Below are 21,053 nucleotides of genomic sequence, written 5' to 3'. Positions count from 1 at the left end.
CATCTCACACACTAGTAAAGTAATGCTCAAAATTCTCCAAGCCAGGCTTCAGCAATATGTGAACTTCCAGATGTTCAAGCTGGTTTTAGAAAAGGCAGAGGAACCAGACATCAAATTGCCAACATCCGCTGGATCATTGAAAAAGCAGAGTTCCAGAAAAACATCTATTTCCGCTTTACTGACTATGCCAAAGACTTTGATTGTGTAGATCACAATAAACTGTGGAAAATTCTTCAAGAGATGGGAATACCAGACCACCTGACCTGCCTCTTGAGAAACCTATATGCAGGTCAGGAAGCAACAGTTAGAACTGGACGTGGACCAACAGACTGGTTCCAAATAGGAAAAGGAGTACGTCAAGACTGTATATTGTCACCGTGCTTATTTAACTTATTTGCAGAGTACATCATGAGAAATGCTGGGCTGGAAGAAGCACAAGCTGAAATCAAGATTGCCGGGAGAAATATCAATAACCTCAGATATGCAGATGACACCACCCTTATGACAGAAAGTGAAGAGGAACTAAAAAACCTCTTGATGAAAGTGAAAGAGGAGAGTGAAAAAGTTGGCTTAAAGCTCAACATTCAGAAAACAAAGATCATGGCATCTGGTCCCATCACTTCATGGCAAATAGATGGGTTAACAGTGGAAACAGTGTCAGACTCTAGTTTTTTGGGCTCCAAAATCACTGCAGATGGTGACTGCAGCCATGAAATTAAAAGACGCCTACTCCTTGGAAGGAAAGTTATGACCAACCTAGATAGCATATTAAAAAGCAGAGACATTACTTTGCCAACAAAGGTCCATCTAGTCAAGGCTGTGGTTTTTCCAGGGGTCATGTATGGATGTGAGAGTTGGACGGTGAAGAAAACTGAGCGCCAAAAAATTGGTGCTTTTTAACTGTGGTGTTGGAAAAGACTCTTGAGGGTCCTTTGGACTTCAAACATATCCAACCAGTCCATTCTAAAGGAGATCAGTCCTGGGTGTTCATTGGAAGGACTCATGCTGAAGCTGAAACTCCAATACTTTGGCCACCTCATGCAAAGAGTTGACTCATTGGAAAAGACCCTGATGCTGGGAGGGATTGGGGGAAGGAGGAGAAGGGGACGACAGAGGATGAGATGGCTGGATGCCATCACCGACTCGATGGACATGAGTTTGAGTAAACTCTGGGAGTTGGTGATGGACAGGGAGGCCTGGCGTGCTGCCATTCATGGGGTTGCAAAGAGTCGGACACGACTGAGCGACTGAACTGAACTGAATATTAAGGCATGTATTTTTGTAAATGCTTACTCTGGCTGCAATATGGAACAGATGGGAGAGGTGCTGAAATACATGAAACCAGATAAGAATCTATTGCAGTGCTACAAGAGAGATGCTTAAACTGTGTGGAAACAAAGCAAACAAATTCAAGAAATCTTTAGGAGCTAAGAGTCAGAAATGGTGGAAAATTAGATTAAGAGAAAGGGAGAGGAAGGCTTCAAGATAATAACTAGGTTCCTGGGTTTGGGCAATTGGGTGGTATGGTGTCTTTCACTGAGATGTGGAATAATAGACCATGACTAATGGCTTCCTCCTCACATTCAAATGGCTTTGCCTGCCAAAGGGCAAGATGAGTAAAAATGGGATGGGACCTCAAAAAGGACCTCATAAGAAAAAATGGGACAAAATCCCAGAGGAGTGGAGATGTATATAAGACAGTATCAGAACGAGAACAAAAGGAGTAGAATTCCTAAACTTAAATTCATCATGAGTGTCTAACTTACCTTGATCATAAGTGTCTGTGGACATTGCCCAGTATGTGTCCCAGGTCCTTGCACAAAATGTTTTTACAATATCTGACACCTAATGACCAATCAGGGGGCAAGGAAAATTTTAGCAAAAAAGATTTCCATTATGCTTTGGATCAAAATTTTATTATTGGTAATAACTTTGGTTACAAGTCAGTAAGAAAGTAATTTATTTCACACACACACAAAAAACTTATTTCAGGAGAACATCTTTTTGATCTAGGATCAAAGTTTAGTGACCTGGTAAAGATGACACACTCTCTCCCTCTCCCTCTCCCTCTCCCTCCCTCTCTCTCTCTCTCTCTCTCCCTCTATATATATATATATATATATATATATATATATATGAAATCTGTAACAGACATCTGGTCTGAAATAATTATTGACCAATTTTTACAGATGAAGCAACCAAAACAACTGAGGTCTTAGGAAGTTTATTTAAGCCATATGATAAATAGTTGTGGCTGGCATACTAGCAATATCCTGCCTCCTATTTTACTCTAATATATTGCCTTGTCTCGGGTCACTTCATGAGTACACACATATATACACACAAGTGATTACAAATATCTACAGGGCACAGATCACCGTGCCTACTCTACATAAAGCCGGATTTTTTTTTAATACTTTATAATCATAGTTTTGAAAGCTTAGGGTTTGATAGAAGTGGGTTAGGGAGCTTGTTAAGAGTGGACACTGAACAGTGGGCCTATGGGTCCCATTCCCGCTTCAGCTGATATACAAAAATGGACCTGCTCCCATCTGTTTATTTCTGGCTGTGCTGGGTGTTTGTTACAGCCCGTGGGCTCTTCACTGTGGTGCATGGGGTTAGGTGCCCTGAAAGCCTGTGGGATCTTAGTTCCCCGGCCAAGGATCAAACCTGCACCCACTGCGTTGCAAGGCAGATTCTTAACTACAGGACCACCAGGGAAGTCTGCCACCTGTTTAGGACACTAGAGGAGATACTAGAGGATTACACTTCTAAATTATTATTCTTTTGAAAATCCAGTGCTGCTGTTAACAAAGTTTGAAAACCACTTGATTAAGGAATAGGCTATGAATTTGAGTATGAACAGACTACAGTCAAGATCCTTCATCCCAGGTCATAGGCATATAGACACAGGGTCAGAACACAAGACCATTAACACTACAGGTATTTGGAGTCCAAAATAATCACAAATTGTTAATTCTAAGAATGGCTAAGTGGGAAGATGTTGGCAGGCAGGTAGGCACTTAAGTTACTGTCTACTAAAACAAGACGCTATCGTTACTGAGTCACAACTTCCTGGGGAAACCAGGGTTAACCTGTGAAAGTTTACAGACCTCTTTTCAGGCACAGTAGAGCTAGAACTGTGTAAGAGGCCTTTAGGGAGAAAGCTTTTTTTTTCTTTCATCTTTTTAAGACTTATTATTTGGCTGTGGTGGGTCTTCATTGCTGTGAGCAGGCTTTCTCTAGTTGCAGAGAGTGGGGACTATTCCCTAGTTTTGGTGTGCTGGTTTATTTTTGCAGTAGCTTCTCTTGTTGTGGAGAACAGGTTCTAGGCCAGCAGGCTTCTGTAATTTCAGCATGTGGAGTCTAGAGCACAGGCTCAAGTCGCTGTGGCACATAGACTTAGTTACTCCATGGCATGTAGGATGCAACCTTACCTGGGATCAAACCTGTGTCCCTTGCACTGGAAGGCAGATTCTTAAACACTGGACCACAAGGGAAACTCTTATAGAGGAAATACTTCGATGCCCATGTTGCACTTTGCTCAGAACCACTTTGCTACAGAATACTCTGATCCTGCCCTGCTGTGACTGCTCTCCACTGAAAGGTGAACTTGGACAGTATCTCAACATTAAATGAGTATAAAAGTGTGTTGTAACGTCTTCATTAAAATGCTATCAGGCCAAGGTCTCTTCTTTCTCTTTAAAATTCTATATGGCTCATTGCCTGTGAAGAAGCAGGAATGCCCTCAATTAATTAATTCTTTTGAACCTGTTCAACAGCTTAAACTCAAATTCATGCGTCAGATTCTTAAATTGCCTTAGAGTGCAAAATATGTTAGTTACTCCCATTAGCCAACTAATCAACTAAGGATCCCTCATAAACTTCTTTGGTTCAGCTGTAAGGCCCCCCTGCTCAGAGATCTTCCATCTCCAGCTCAGACATGGTCAACAGGCATCTAAATCTGCCCATAAGTCACAGAATCAGAATTGTTCATGAGTTGTCCTGATATATGTCAGCAATGCTGTTGATTCATTGAAGAAAAAAAAACTCATTAAATCTGTGCTCAATGATTTTAGAGCAAAGAACATACAGAGTGAGTATTACACACAAAATAAGATTAACACTGACAGGTATATACTAAGGTACAAAAACAAGTGTTTGACTTGGAAATTGAATTTTATTTACAAATGTTCTCTTTTAAACACAGATGCCGTTCCACCCCTTTTAAAACATTATTAACTAATAATTTCCAGAAAAACCATTTACATTGTCTTAATCTTTCTGCATAAAACAGTATTATGGGGTAAACAAACATGGGATGGTCTAAGACATAAAAACAAAACAAAAGACAATTTATCCACCATGAATGCTCTAGTGACTGACAAAGAATCACCAATCACACCCCTTAATGAGCTACTCCAAGAAACGTGATAATTTGGGGAGGTAAATGCTTCACAATAAAGTCTTCTTACATAGTATGGTTTAATGGTGATTGTTTAGGATTGCTCTTGCAGGATACTATTTATGCTGATTTTTAAAAATAAGTCATCATTGTTACAAAGGGCATAGACTTTTCTATACAGATTTTTCTTTAACCTTTGGAACTATGTAGATATTGATCTGGTCTCATCATTCAGGCCAATTAATAAAATAACAAATGCATGACTCCAACTTAAAATGAAACTTAAAAACACAATCAACATGTGACTATCCAACTTAACAAAATTAGAACTCTCCCAGAAATCAGAGTATTGCTCCTCAACAGTTAATATGGATTTGAATTTTTCATAGCTGAGACAGTATACAGACAAAATACTTAACCAACGAGTTCAAGATAAAACAATCCAAATTACCTAATATTTTATATTTTAAAAATCCTTTAAATTTTATCTAGGAGGATAATCATTCTCACATCATAACTAAGTTACAAGAACTTCGAAAAAAAATTCATCCCTGAGAAGTCAAAGAGAGAAATCTCTAAAAACACAGATGTGACATTCCTGCACCCTTTTAACAATCTTTTCCATAGCGTGAACTTTTATCAGCAGTCAGCAATCAAATGTATTCCAATCCTCGATAGTTATGGCCTCTGATGATCTGATCTTTTTACAATAAAACTGCAAGTGCAACATTTTAAATAATCAGATAAATAGAGACTCTGGTTTTATTGTCAGGTTTACATTTTTGTCAAGTCCAAGGAGAGCCAGCTAAGATATGTATACTTCAATAAGGACTGAAGTAATAACTTCTGCTGACAGCTCTTCTTCGGAGTCTCCATTTCCCCCACTGATCTTCATCCAAATAGTAAAAGTAATACAATTGCAATTGAGTTTACTATTATCAATGGCACTGCAAAGAAGAAAACAAATTTAATTATTAAACAAATCAGGAAAAAACTAAGTCATAGTTACTAGCATCAGGAAGGTAGAAATACAGTATGTCATCAGAATCACATTGCAAATCCTTATCACATATCAACATTCAAACATGCATTGGATCATAAAATCCAAAACTTATCTGAAAGAGGGCTTGTGTGACTGAGGTAAAGGTCACACTGGCACAACTAGATCACTACAAAGTAATCTGGGGATAGTGCTGGAGCAGCCCTGGGAACACAAGCAAACTGGACCCAGGCAGAAGTAGACTCACATGGTTGGCAGTGACATCTGACATTAGAAACAGTGCAAAGAAGATTCTGTAGCTTCATCACTAAATGAAGAATGAACTTATTTATCATTCTACCCGAAGCTGTGATGAAAGCAGCTAACAGACAGACAGAGGTAGACATAGCAAGAGACCCTAATTTTAATAGTTTTAAAGAAAAGGTTTTGAACTCCCGAGTTGTTCAAAAATATTTTCTAATAAAATACCAGACATGGGGCCTGTATTTTTCTCTTGAAAGTCTTAAAGGACTCTAGTTAACTTTTCTACTTAGAAGCAAAAAGAATTTCTAAAAGTCAAGAACACTATTGTCTTTCAACCCCGAGAGGTGACATACAGGTAGTAGCAAAGAAACATCACATCACTGAGCATTCCATCTGCATCAGCTGGCTTAAACCGAAAGAAAAGGCAAGCGAGGAAAGAAACCAGTAACTTTTTAAGCAGTAAAGCCAAGTCAAATAGAAAAAAGTTCCCACTACAAAAGTGACAGTTTTGCTTGGAAGTTTTGCTACTTAAACCACAAAATTAAATTGAAAGAGTATTCTACTAGTTTTGCTTCTTACCTCTCATCACGGTTCTTACAGATCGAATAAGGTTCATTAGCTGAGATTTAATTCCTGGCTCTTCTCCGAATCCTCCAATTCCCTGGTCTGTTCCCCAGCCAACTGCATAACATAAAGGTGATTAGCTGTGCTAAAATTCATTATGCTCTTGCCTTGCTCCCTCATTAATCACCTTCTAAAACATAACTTTGAGTCTCTGTTAAAGACATAAAATATAGTCCTATGATTTAAAAATTTTAGAGTATATTTTTTACTTTTGATAAGCAGCACATTTAATTTCCCTTTAAATTTTATAAAATAAACTACAGCCTAGTAAATTATTCCATGACACTGAATTCAGTAAAGATGACTGCTGTGACAACCTAACTCTTTTCTTTCTCCTTTTTTAAGCAAAACATTTTTCAGGTCAGAACTGAAAACCAAAGAATATTGTCAAATTGAATAATAAATTGGTTCAACTCAGAATTCATAAAACCCAATGTAATTACTAGCATAAAGGTGTTGCATCTAAGTTTCACTATGTGTTCACCTGGGGAAATGTTAATACAAACCTGTTCACAGCTTGGATAGGCCTTCATAGCATGCCAACAGAGGTTTATCTTTTTAACTTGACCATGCCTCTTCATTTCTCAATTTTGAAGTGAGGAATTTAGCCTACTATCTAATCCCACTTATTTTTAGTAAATGGGTCTTTTATCTTCTTCTGTCATTTTGCTGATAATATAAATCATTACTTCTTTACCTTTATTCATTTTTTTAATTAGCTTACACATTCTTCTAGAGGCTCACACATCCTCATTTCTGCAATGTCCTTCTCTTGTCCTTATTTCAGGTCCACTTTTCATATCTCATATGACTAGGTGTTTTTTTAATCTCCTATGACTACAGGGCTTAATTAATTCCTGACATGCTAACCCTTTAACCTGAAGATGGAGAAAAAGTTTTTATTTTATACATCAAAGAACCAAGTATCAGGTTAACAATATTTCATATTGCTTAATCAACTTTTACTTGGTTGAAATAAAGGTTAAATAATGGTTGCTTTTTTGGTCACATCAACACTGAGATATGCTACTGTATAAAACTAATATAAAATTCAGGTTCACAACAGAGTAGGTATGTTTGGACTCCCACTCACCCTTCAAGGCCTAGCTCACCGGTGCTCACAGCCTTCCTAGTCCACAGAGTGTTACTCGTTTCGAGCTCAACCTCCATCACAGCTCAACCTCCATCACAGTGGTTAATATCACAGCCTCTACCATCTTTGGCCAGACTCTCAGTAGATGCCTCTGCAATTTCATCTCAACCTTTCTCCCTTAAAGGGCCAGATCTTTCTAACTCACAATGTGTGATGATTTCCATCGTCTACTGAGTGAAGTCAGAAGCTCCTTAAATTAACGTGCTAGCCCTGTATCATACCACAACCCTCCAAGTATTGCTATTCACACTCAACTCCCACTAACTGCTGTACATGTTAAAGGCAGCTTCTGAATCCAGGTCTGTCTGACTTTAAAGTCAAGGTCTTTCCTAATCCCCCTCTATGTCATAATAAACATTGTCTTACCCAAACAGTAACTACTGATTCTAAGTCATATTATAAATTCCTGAAACTAAATTTAGTCTTTCTTATCCCACCCCAGAGCAAGTACTTAATATACATTTGTGGAATTAATTTATAGCAAACCGAGTTAACTTTGGATAAAGAAAGGTATGGTAAACCCTAGCATCGTAGATAAAACTTCCGAAGAACCATGTTTCTTTATTTTTAAGACACACAAAACGTAACACAAACCAATCATTTCAGTTGCAGCTTGGAGGAAGGGAGGAAGAAATCCTCCAATATTAAATGCACACATCTCTCCAAGTTAAAAACAATCTCAAACCTGCATTTTGCTTGCTTCCTACTTCTGGATCTCTGGCAAGCGAATATATTTATGTTGCTTCTCCAACATTTACTTTTACTATATAATAAGTTCTACTATAATTTTTCTCCCACATATCTGGACTCACTTTTCTAGGTAGCTCAAATCAGCATTCTCCACTAAATGGCAATTCTCTTTTTGTCATCTAAGTTCAAAGGTGTAGTACCAGCCTTTAACTACTTATAATGTGGTGAAAATTATTTCATAATAGTGTCTTGAAAAGACATAAAACACAAAAGGGTCACCACCACCAGTTGTATTATTTTCCAAACCAGTTTAGTCTTACTCATATAAACCTACTTAACAACTCTGCGTCATAAGAAAGCAGCCTGGTTTCAGTTAAACAACGGTTACTGTAAGGAAGAATGTTTCCTTGACCCGCTTAGGGTCCTTGGTCATGTCTGAAAATTAAACTGACAAAGACACTGACAGGAGAAAAGCATACAAAGTTTATTAAGGTTTTACGTGTACCTGGGAGTCTTCACGAGAAAATGAAGACCTGAAAAAGTGAGCAGAACAGGAAATTTTTCTACCTTTTAGACAAGGGAATAAATTTGTGAAGAATTAACAAGAAAAGGGGTTTGGGCTATGGGTAATGCAATAAAGTAATACAGTCTGTCTGGCGTTCAGTTCCCTGCCTCTGGTGGTAAGAATGTCTCCCTTCCTCCTGGTATGGGGAGGACACCTTTCACATGAGAAACTTATCTCCTGCTTTAAGGAGAGAACGGCATGGAGGGAGGAGGGTGGGATGACCGCTCTGCTTCTGGGGTTTTCTCTAACTCCTTCAGCTTAAGATGTTCAACACCACAGTGACTTATTTGGGGGTAGCATGTCCTGAACCCTATCAATGGACACACACTTTTAACTTAGATTTCTCCCGAAATCTACTAATAATGACATTAGTGTATGTCCAACTCTTGGTGACCCCATGGACTGTAGCTTCTCTGTTCATGGAATTTTCTAGGCAAGAATACTGGAGTGGGTTGCCATTTCCTACTCCAGGGGATCTTCCCGACCCAGGGATCCAACCCGCATCTTCTGTGTCTCCTTCCCTGGCAGGTGGATCCTCTTCCCACTGAGCTTACAAGAGTAATAAGAAAGAAGTCCCCAGGCAAGAGAAGTTAATCAGAACAACAACAAAAGACAGACGGAACAAAAAGTGACTTAGCAGAGAAAACGGAGCCTACACCTCTGGGGAGCACACAATAAAAAACTGAGGCAAACCGTGCTGAGGATCCTGAAAACGAGAGAAACTTCAAAATGCCAGTGAGGGTGACGCAGGTTTGGAAACACAGGAGGACTAACTGCAAGTCCCCACAGGAGCAGTTTGCCCGCTCATCCCCGCCTCCCCTTCCGTAGACTGAACTGATGGGAACAGTGGCTCTCTCTTACCCTCTCAGGGGACAGGTTTACTCTCAGTGCAGACTGAAGCAGGGAAGCTCCAGACCTGGGGACATCTAGGGAAGGTGGACTAAATTAAAGTCTACACACCTATGTGGCAGACTCCTGCCCGCTTTCCCTGCTGGTGTATCACGTTAAGTCTGGAACATAAGAATACTTGCATTCTGCAGACAGGAAGTTGCACAATTACTCTGGAAACTGACCAGCTGCCCAGGAAGACTTCAGTTAGTGACATACAGGGGGCTTTAATGAAACGGCGAATTTAACTGGGATGCCCACTGGTGAGTAAATCCCACCCATATACACAGAGCTTCCAAAGAGCCTCTCAGGGTTTACGCTTTAGAATGAACTGACAGTCAAAGGAGCACTTGTTCTTGCTCTATCAGCATAAAAGGTTCAAGAGAGGCTGACACAGTAAGTTGAAGACACCTACGAGACAAGAAAAAAATTAAAAAGGAGTGTCAGCGTGTCACAATAACTGGGGTTCCAGAAAGAGCAAAGAAACACAGGAAAAAATTATCTGATGAGGCGGCCAAAAAGCACACGGAAAGATATTCAACATCACTAATTATCAGAGAAAATGAAGTCAAAACTACAAAAAGGGATAACTGACACTGGTCAGAATGGCCATCATCAAAAAATCTACAAACAATAAATGCTGGAGAGGGTGTGAAGAAAAGGGGACCCTCTTACACTATTGGTGGGAATGGAAACCGATACAGTCACTACGCCACTATGGAGAACAGTATGGGGGTTCCTTAAAAACTAAAAATAGAACTACCATATGATCCAGCAATCCCACTTCTAGGCATATACCCAGAGAAAAACATAATTCAAAAAGATACACGCACCCCAATGTTCAACAGCCAGGACATGGAAGCAACATAAATGTCCATCAAGAAGGAATGGATAAAGATGACATGGTGCATATATATAATGGAATACTATTCAGCCATAAAAAAGAACAAAATAATGCCATTGGCAGCAACAAGGACAGACCTAGAGACTGTTTGTTATACTGAGTGAAGTCAGAAACACATATCATTAAGATATCACTTATATGTGGAGTCAAAAAAAAGGGGGGGATACAAATGAACTTATTTACAAAACAGAAATATAGTCATGGATATAGAAAATAAATTTATCATTACCAAGGAATGGGGGAGGGACAATCTGGGAAATATTAGGATTAACATATACACACTACTATATTTTAAAAAAAGATAGTAAGAACCTGCTGTATAGCACAGGGAACTCTACTCAACACTCTGTAATGGCCTATATGGGAAAAGAATCTTTAAAAAAAAGGATATAACTGATTCACTTTGCTGTACACCCAAAACTACCACAAACGCTGTAAATCAACCATACTCCAGTAAAAGTTTTTAAAAGAATTATCAAACACATATTAAGAGATGATATCCCAGAACTGAGGGATATGAGCGTTTAGGACAAATGGGCCCAATCAGGGTACAGCCCAATGAATGAAAAGGAGACCCACAGACTGCCACATTATTGTAAAATTTCAGACCTCTAAAAATCAAAGGGCTTCCCAGGTAATGCTAGTGGTAAAGAACCCTCCTGCCAATGCAGGAGATGTAAGAGACGGGGGTTCGCCTCCTGGGTTGGGAAGATCCTCTGGAGGAGGGCACAGCAACCCACTCCAGTATTCTTGCCTGGAGAGTCCCATGGACAGAGGAGCCTGGCGGGCTACAGAACATAGGGTCGCAAAGAGTCAGGCATGACTGAAGCGACTGTGCATGCAAAGATAAAGAGGATACCCTGAAGGGTTTCTACCCACTAAGAGTCAGGAATCAGAATGGCATTAGACTTAACATCAATACAGGAAATGAGAAAATTAAATGGAACAATGTCCTCAAAACTCTAGAAAAAGTGGTTTCAATCTAGAATTCTACACTGAACCACACATCAACTAGAAGAAGAAAATTATGATTTTTTTTTTTACTGTTCAGCTGTAATATGCATAGTCATATTAAATATGGAATACTGCTATTACCAATAATTGGCTGGAGATGTGAGAGATGGAGAAGGGAAGTACGTGTATTTGTGCTTACACAAGAATGAGTGTGCCACTGACGGTACAACTGTGCTAAACCCTTTCACAATAGTAGGTCAATGACTTAAAACTTGAAAGAGTTGAAAATAATTGCTTTAGAAGAACAGAGGAGGTTGAGAGATGGGGCAGGAGGCTTCCATTTTTCTTTATAGGTTGAAGGGCTTTTTTGACCTTAAAAACCACACACATACATTGCTTTGATAAAAAAGAAAAAATGACATTTAAAAAGAAAACCTGTAAAGCTACTCCTCCATTGGAGAAATCCCTCTGGAATTCAAAGCATGAACAAACTGCAGGCAGGGACAGGTGCCAGAAGTGGAGGGGCTTCAACCACAAGTCACTCTGAATATTTAAATTGCTTTATAACTGCCTTTAGATGGTTGCTGGTTTCATTTCCTTTACCTGCTTTTTAGAAATTTATTGTTGCTAAGACTATCAATCCTTTCCATTTAGGGTCACAGTCTCTTAGATAGTAAAAAAGAACTTCTTTAAGTACTTTGTGGATCGTGCACATAATGAGGAGTGATCCCAGAAAAAAAAATGTATCTTCCAACTGCTTGCTTGTCAACAAAATAGGGTAAAACTCTACAATATAGAGAATACCATGATTTAAGCATCAGCACTTAAGTAATTTTTAAAAAATAGTAAATTGTCAGCTAATGTTAGCTTCTCTATTCTTATTAATAGAATGGTATTCTATTCTAGAATGAAAAAGAAAACAGAATTTTGGGGAGTGAGGAAGACATTTGTCTTGATATTCCACAGACAAATACAAAGTTGACCAGTGAAAGAGCATCTGCCAGGGATTACCTTTTACTGTAAAAAATAGTTTTCTCTCCAACTGCTACTTAAGAGTGTCAATTGTTTTTCTAAGGAACCTGGCCAAAGCTTTAAAGAGTTTTGCTTTTTTTTTTAAGGATAAAGACTGAACACTGCAGCTTTCTTGTCCAAAGCTGGAGGGCCCAGCAGAAAACAAATGATAAGACCAGCCAGCAGCTGTTGCTGCCAATCTCAGGAATGAACTTAAATAGAAAAAGTTACTAACTGTAAACACCACATAATGTTCTTCCCCTGCCCAGACTTCAAAAAGTCACACACAAAAGGGTAATCCATCCAGGTTCAGTCAACAATCTTCTTCAGCTAGACACATTTTGAAGAAAAAGTAGTTTTGAGGACATTGGCAAACCTCAGGTTCTTTGAGATCAGTTTCCATTTCTATGAAAGAAAATGAATGTGCTTTATTTTGTGTCACCAAGCTTGCAATGCTATCATAAATGTAAAAGTACCTAATAAACCACACAAAGAACTCTACTAATATAAGTTTGAAAAAATTACCTTGATCAAAAGAGCAATGCTAAAGTGAATGACCTAGTATACTTAGACTAATCTCTCTTGGTTCAATATAATTCCCAATTCGACACAATAATTTCCATTTAATCCTTGACAAAATTAAGCAAATGCTTTTCAGTAGTATATAAATAGAAACATATATCTATAGAGTTTCTTCAATGTTTTATAAACTGCCATGCTCATCTATGTCTATCATATGGAAGGCCTATGGAATACCTTGTTCATTTCTCAGTGGTGGTGGTTTAGTTGCTGAGCCATGTCTGACTCTTGAGACCCCAAGCATTGTAGCCTCACAGACTGCTCTGTCCATGGGATTTCCCAGGCAAGAATACTGGAGTGGGTTGCCATTTCCTTCTCCAGCGGGATTTTCTGAGCCAGGGATTGAACCTGTGTCTCCTGTACTACAGGCAGATTCTTTACCGCCAAGCCACCAGAGAAGCCCTCATTTCTCCGTACATTGATGCAAACCTGACTTACTGGGTTTTTGTTTTTTACTATTTGCTTATTCAGCTGCATTGGGTCTTGGTTGCAGCACATGGGATCTTTAGACCAGGGACTGAACCCAGGCCCCCTGCATTGGGAGCATGGCATCTTAGCCACTGGACCACCAGTGGAATCTCCTGATTTACTGTTTAAGATCTACCTCCTTTAGGAATTTCTTTATTATTTAGGCTCACACAACCCTCACTGGGGGGTTTTCATAGATGTTCTTTATCAAACTGAGAAACTTCTTTCCTATTCCTAGTTTCTTGAATGTTTTATCATGAAAGGGTATGGAGTTCTGTCATATTTTTTTCTGCATCTATTATAATCATGTGATTTTAATTTTACTAATATGATGAATTAAACTGATCTTAAAAGGTTAAATCAACTCTGCACTCCTGGGGTAAATCCCACCTGGTTTAGTTTGCCAGTGTTCTGCAGAGAATTTTTGTGTTTCTATTCATCAGAGATACTGGTCTGGGGTTTCTTTTCTTGTGCTGTGACTGATTTTCACACCAGTTAATACTGGCCTCAAGGCATTAGTTGGGATGTCCTCTCTCCTCTCTATTTTGGTATTAAGTTTTCTTTAAATGTTTGGTAGAATCCAGCAATGAAGCCTGGGTTTTCCTTTGTTCAAAGTTTTTAAACTACTAACTCAATCTCTTTACATGTTATAGGTCTAATCAGTCAGTTCAATAGTTTGTGGTCTTTCTAGAAATTTGTCCATTTCATCTAAATCATCTAATTTGTTGGCATACAGTTGTTCACACCATTCCCTGAAAATCCTTTTCATTCTCTAAGGTAGTGATGTCTCCTTTCATCACTGACTTTAGTAATCTGAGGTCTTCTTTTTTTCTCAGTCGAAGTAAATGTTTGCCAATATTGCTGATCTTCTGAGAGAACTAGCTTTTAGTTTTGTTCATTCTCTTTATTGTTTTTCTGCTCTGTATTTCATTAATTCTCACTGTAATCTTTATTATCCCCCCCCCAGTGGGGGAGCGGGGAGAACTGGATGTGGCTCAAGAGGAAGAGAGTCTCACTGCTCCTACTGAGCTTTAATAGATTTTCTTGGCAGAAAAAAAAGTTTCTGTTTGTTGTATACTCTTACGACAATTCCCGGTGACTCTGAATGTTTGTTTTTTAAATAATATTCACTAGTTATAGTGGCTTCATAGAAAAGAGGTTCCAGTGGAGGTTCTCATACCAACATTTTGGAAGTGCTCTCCATTAATAATTGTACTTCCAAATAATCTGGTTAAAAGTGGGCAGAGGACTTGAATAGATATTTTTCCAGACATAAAAATGGCCAACAAGTACATGAAAATGTATTCAACATCACTATTCATCAGAGAAATGCAAGTCAAAGCCACAATGAAATATCACCTCACACTTGTTAGAACGGCTATTACCAAAAAAACCAAGAGACAATAAATGCTGGCAAGGAAGTGGAAAAAAGGGAACCTTTGTGCACTGTCCACAGGAATGTAAATTTGTACAGCTGCTATGGAAAGTAGGATGAAGGTTCCTCAAAAAATTTAAAACAGAAACACATTTAGTAATCCCATTTCTGGGTATTTATCCAAAAGAAATGAAATCATTATCTTGAAGAGATATTAGCACTCCTATGTTCATTGCAGCACTATTCACAATTGCCAAGACATGAAAACAATCTGTGTCCACTGACAAATGAATGAATAAAGAAAATGTAGTGTACATATACAGTGAAATACTATTCAGCCACAAATAAGGAAAACTTGACATGTGTGACAACAAAGATGGACCCTGAAGACATTATGTTAACTGAAATAATTCAGAGGAAGACTACTACTGTACTATCTCACTTATATGTGGAATCTTAAACCATTCAACTCAGAGAAAGAGACAGTAGTATGGCGGTTGCCAGGAGCTAAGTGGTGGGGGAAATCAGGAGATACTGGTCAAAAGCTACTCTCAGTTACTAGATGAGCAAATTTGGGGGATCTATTGTACAGCATGGTGACCATAGTTAACAACACTGCACTGTTTACTTGAAAGCTGCTCTGAAAGTAAATCTTAAAATGTTCTCACCGAAACAATATCTACAACAAAATGATAATTATGTAAGGTGAAGGATGTGTTAACCAACCTTACTGTGGTAAGCATTCTGCAATATATATGTGTGCCAAATCATCACAAATATGTCTTAATACTTACAATGTTATATGTCAATTACATCTCAAAGCTGGGGAAAAAAAGAACGATGTATTACATTTATAAACGACTAATTCCCACTTAATAACCTCAGTTCTGTCTCCTGGCCTGCAAAAACCTGCTATATATTTTTAATATGGCCCTTTCAGAAAAAAAAAACTGTTTTCTTCCAACTTTATTTTTACCTTTCCCACTTAGATCTACAATGTTCTTGCAATTGACTTTTGTGTTTAGCATGAAGCAGAGGGTCAAGATTCATTTACTTCTTTTTGAATATCCAGTTAACCCAGATTCATTTATTGAAGGACCTTCCTATCACACTCTGCTGTTACCTTTATTAAATTAAGTGTCCATATAAATATGTGTCTATATTTGGATTCTCCACTCTGCTCCATTGTTCAACAACCTTTTATTAAATTTCCTTCTCCTTAATTAGCCAGAATCAGCTTCTGCTGCTTGCAACCAAGAACCCTGACAGGAATAAATAATTTCAGGACTCAATCCTTGAACCTCTCTGAGAAATAGCCTTCATTCCAATGGATTGAAATTACCAGCCAACACTAAAAATTTCCATGTGTAAATCCTCCCCAAACCTCCCTTCTGGGCACCAGAACTTTATACACAAATGACTACATGACATCTCCACTTAGAAGTGTGAAAGGTAACCAAAAATACACTTAATTCCTATTCCTTTTCTAGGACTTAGCTTTAAATGCTATTTCCTTAGGAACTAACACTGTCCTGATTCAACCAGGAGGTTATATTCCCATGGTTCTTACCTAGTTCTCTTCCTTCAAAGCATTTATCCTAAACTATATAGATAGTTATCTATATAGTTATCTGTTTTACCTGAGAACAAAGACACTGTGTCATGCTTGCTGCTACATCTTTCCACCTTGCTCACAGTGATTGGCCTATTTGTTCTAAGGAATGGAGAAAAACTTCCTGCCACCAAATCTAGGAGCTTCTCCAGCTAACTTCTCCTCCTTTTTCAATAAAGAAAGTATCTCACCTCCCAGTTATGCCATCTCCACCCACCTTCTCAGAATCCTTGAGCTATCAATTACCTCATTTCTCTCTTATATCTTTTATTTTTCTCTCATTACTATTTCCTTCCTGTTAGCAATTCTTTTTTCTAATCTTTAACTATGCACATTTAAAAACATATTTATCACTCAGATTTAATAACTGCTGAATTTTTAAACATTTTATTTTATAGTGGAGTACAGTTGGTTGACATTGTTGTGTAGTAATTGTTGACTTGGGGGACTTGCCTCATGGCTCAGTGGTTAAGAATCCGTCTGCCAATGCAGGAGACACAGGCTCAATCCCTGATCTGGAAAGCACCCACATGCCATGGAGCAAGTAAGCCCAGGCACCACAACTATTGCACCTGTGCTCTTGAGCCTGGGAGCCATAACAACTGAAGTCCATACCTCTAGAACCCGTGCTCTGCAACAGAAGCCACTGCACTGAGAAGCCTGCACACCACAACTAGAGAGAGCCCGTGCAGCAACCTAGACCGAGCATAGCCAAAATTAAATAGATAAATAATTTTTTAAATTATTGATTTTTTTTTTGCCTTATGTGCTTCATCTTTTTCTCTGCTTGATTTCTTTAAAAATAAATTACTGGTACTATAATATTTCACTCCCAAATATTTCAGTATGCATCTTTATCACACTAACAAGATATACAGTGATTCCTTAATATCATCCAGTATCTAGTCCATACTAGAATCTTCAAAATGTCCCCAAAATGATTTTTTACAGTAGATGTGTGAAGTAGAAGTCAACCAAGGTCCACATGCTGCATATGAATATCTCCTTACATCTCTTCTGTCTTTTTTATATTTGTATATTTGCTTCAGTGTTCACTTTCTCCCCACATTTTTCATGTTACTGAGTTAACAAAAGAACCTGACTAGTTCTCACTGTTGCTGCTGACACCTAAAAATAAAACCACCACAAAACATATCCCCCATATTCCCTTCCAGCTACCATTTCTTCATTTCCAACTTAGTGTAAAGCAGGGATGAAAACAGTACCTGTCTCACAGGTTTCTTGTAAGGGTTACAGAAGTTAGTATATGTAAAGCACTGGATACAGATCCTGGCACACGGGAGTGTTAAGCATTAGGTATCATTACTGTTATTATACCCATTCAACTTGTATTATACTCACAATATCTACTTGCCCTATTTGAAATGGTGCTTTCCACATCCACTCTTCTACACTTCTGATCTGTTCTCCATAAAGTAACCAGAAAGATCTTGCAAATAACACAAATCTGGTCACATCACTGCCCTGCTTAGGACCTTTCCAATTTTCACATCAGCTTTTTCCTCCTCACTTCCTGACCCTTCACCTAATGTTTACTGATAACAGTTCACGTTTCCGGTTAGACATATTTCCTCCAAGATTTCAAAGACTCACAAGTTAGTATGTCCCAACACATCTCTTTTGTAACAGTCTGCATACTTGTTATTGGTACTTCTTCAGTTTTTACTTAGAGTAATTTCCATTAGAAGGGTAAGATAACTGTTGTAACCTCAGCTCCTATTACATGGGCCTGGCACATATTGGTGCTCAATAAATCTCTCCTAAAGGAATAAACGAATCAATCTTGCTCATGGGTTTTGAGTTTCAGTGATCTACACTGACATGTTCCGCATGCTGTGACAAATGATGTACCATCATGCAGTATCCTGCCATAATTGTGCCTCACACAGAAAAAAAGCAGCCTGCCCAAGTGGCATGGAACTCGCTGGATTGCGAGATCCCGGTAGGCATAACTTCTGTCTCCTCTGTACGCTCAGATTCTAGGCTGGCGCATCACAGGCAACCGATAAACTGCTGAATAAACTTTTCTTGGAATGCGTGTGGCTGGATGTTGTGATAGTCCCAACAGGCTTCCTTTCCTCTTACCTCCAAAGCCCAGGAACCCCTATGACCCTCCATCAGTTCCTTCTTCAAACTACCCACGCTCCAAAATGAGCCACGCCCCTCCCTCTTTCACTAAAAACCCACACCTCAGATTTTTGACAATTAAAAGCAGCCATGGAAACGTGTACTAAATTCCTAACCTAAACTAGTCGCAGGCAGGGGCGTCCCCGGCTCTACTCCTCATCTCCGCTTCCCGACCCCTCAGGGCTGGCACCCAGCGAGCGTCTGTGGAACAATCTTCACTCCCCTGTGAGACGACAGTGGCTCGGCTTCCCCACCCAAGGAAAGGCCCCCCAAAGAGGCGAGCCTTTGGCCGCCCGTCCGTCCCTGCCCAAGTGGTCCGCGATCCCCGAGCTCCGCCGCCGCCCACTCAGTCCGGCCCGCCGGCCCCACTCACTGTTCTTGAGGAAGCGCTCCTCGTGAAGCACGGCGATGGCATTAACGCAGAGAAGGGCCGCCTGCAGCAGCGAGTACAACGTAAAGGCCATGGCCACGCACCCGGAGGCCCAACTGAATCCTCTCCCTAGGCGGCAGGGGACGTGGCGCCGCCACGTCCGGCGCTTCCTACGGCAGCCGGCGAGGCCCAAAACGCGCTCTGAGAAGCTCCGCCCCATCTGGCTAAGACCCGCCCTACGCTCACCTCTGCAGGGCGTGTCTGCTGAGCTGTGTAGACCCGCGCTAACCAATGCGGCAACTTGGAAGTGACTACCGAACTTTTGAATTGTGCCTAGCCGTAACGGAGGTGTTGTAAAATACTCAGAACGAAAACAGAACGTAAAATCTCCCAACAGTTTAAAAATATTGATTACATGTTGAAATGTGTTGATTATACCAAGTAAATAAAATGCAAACATTCATTTTTATGGTTTATTTCTATTTTTTTTTAATGTGGCAATGAGGTTATTGATAATGACATGGGGGCTTATCCAATACTTCCTTGGGCAGCGCTGTACTAGATGCTCCCAAGTGCTGTATGAGATGTTAATAGGTAATTCCTATTTTACAGATGAAAAAGGCAAATAAAAGTTTTTAAAAATTTAACTGAAATAATATGGGTTGAGTTGCACCCCACAGGCCTCCAAGGCCTGTGCTTGCCCGAGTTCAAGACCAAAGGAAAACGCAGGAGTCCGCAACAGAAATAATGATTTAATGGATGAGGGGGCAGGAGCAGGAATCTTACTGTCAGAAGCAAGGCCCTGGAGTGACACCCCAAGGTGGGCAAGATATGGCAGCAATCTTCATTCTTGGGGAATGGTGGGGTTGGTGGGTGGGGATGGGGGGATTACCAGTTACAGAGCAATCGGCTATCACCTTGGCTGATTGGTTACCAGGCTTTCCAGGGAAACCAGCAGAGGGGCATGCCCTTCACTGCCCTTCAACAAGAACAGTCACTGGCTGGGGTTGGGGCAAGTGTGTGGGTGGGTCAGTTGTGAGTGTAAGGCGTGGGTGAAGCAGGTCCTGGTGGAGCAGGGGGTTACAGAGAGAAAGAGAACAGCCATCTTGGGTGGTCTGACCTTACAACAGGTCTTAAAATTACTGGATGAGAAACATTCTCTCCTTGATCAGACTCAACCTTGGCCTATAAAAACTACAGATTCTCAACACAAATGATTTCATCCAATCCCCTAGCCACATATTAAAAGACTTAGTTTCTAACAGCTCAATTCATCCCTAGGAAGACCCTTGTTATTGTTTAGTTGCTAAGCTGTGTTCAACTCTTTTGTGACCCCACGGACTGTAGCCTACCAGGCTCATCTGTCCATGGGATTTCCCAGGCAAGAATACTGGAGTGGTTGCCATTTCCTTCCTCAGGGGATCTTCTCAAACTAGGGATCAAACCCGCATCTCCTGCATTGGCAGGCAGAGCCACCACGGAAGTCTCTAGCCCCCCCTTTAAGTGTCTGCCCGAGAAAGCTCAAGGCTCCCTGCAAAATGTACTTTTGTTCTAGCTCACACCTGAAAATAGGCCCCTGACCACACCTTCTTAGAGCACTTATGAAAGTGGATTTATGATTGTGAGTCCTTCCTCTATCCCTTTGAGATATATATGTATCTCCTACTGTTCAAGGGTGTCTGACTCAAGGACCTGAAAGCCACTCCTTTAAAATGTAATCACTAGGACTTCCCTGGTAGTTCAGTGGTTAAGAATCCACCTGCCAGTGTAGGGCACACAGGTCGATCCCCGGTCAGGGAAGATTCCGTGTGCCAGGCAACAGCTAAGTCTGGACTTCACAACTGCTGAGCTCCTGTGCCTAGAATCCGCGCTCCGCAGCGAGCGAAGCCATCCCAGTGAGAAGGCGGCACACGGAAATGGTGTGTGCCGCTGCTCACTTCAATTGTGAAAGTGAAAGGGAAAGAGAAAGAGAAAGCCTGTGCCCAGCAATGAGGACCCAGTGCAGCCAAAACTAACTAAAGGTAAAAAAATAAGAAATTGACCTTTAAAAAATGAAATTAAATG

The 21,053-nt window shown here is 39.9% G+C and overlaps 1 protein-coding gene across 1 annotated transcript; it reads right to left on the bottom strand.

Annotated features, from left to right (window-relative positions):
• Positions 1-4,140: 4,140 nt before the first annotated feature.
• IER3IP1 (immediate early response 3 interacting protein 1) lies at positions 4,141-19,184 on the bottom strand. Its single transcript, XM_020897172.2, has 3 exons — positions 18,993-19,184; positions 6,228-6,329; positions 4,141-5,352 (listed from the first exon to the last, which is right to left on the bottom strand). Exons 1-3 carry the CDS (start codon positions 19,081-19,083, stop codon positions 5,297-5,299), a joined length of 249 nt encoding a protein of 82 aa, XP_020752831.1. The 5' UTR covers positions 19,084-19,184; the 3' UTR covers positions 4,141-5,296.
• Between the last annotated feature and the right edge of the window lie 1,869 nt (positions 19,185-21,053).

The sequence above is a fragment of the Odocoileus virginianus genome, chromosome 22 (genome assembly GCF_023699985.2).
Source record: "Odocoileus virginianus isolate 20LAN1187 ecotype Illinois chromosome 22, Ovbor_1.2, whole genome shotgun sequence".
In the NCBI taxonomy this organism is placed as follows: domain Eukaryota; kingdom Metazoa; phylum Chordata; class Mammalia; order Artiodactyla; family Cervidae; genus Odocoileus; species Odocoileus virginianus.
This window is presented reverse-complemented; position numbering and strand designations above follow the sequence as displayed.

Excerpts from the sequence above, each read along its gene's own strand:
- IER3IP1 (XM_020897172.2), bottom strand. The coding sequence starts at position 19,083 with ATGGCCTTTACGTTGTACTCGCTGCTGCAGGCGGCCCTTCTCTGCGTT. Across the intron at positions 6,330-18,992 it reads GGAGCGCTTCCTCAAGAACA|TTGGCTGGGGAACAGACCAG; the intron begins GTGAGTGGGGCC and ends TATGTTATGCAG. Across the intron at positions 5,353-6,227 it reads TGTAAGAACCGTGATGAGAG|TGCCATTGATAATAGTAAAC; the intron begins GTAAGAAGCAAA and ends TCTTCTTTGCAG.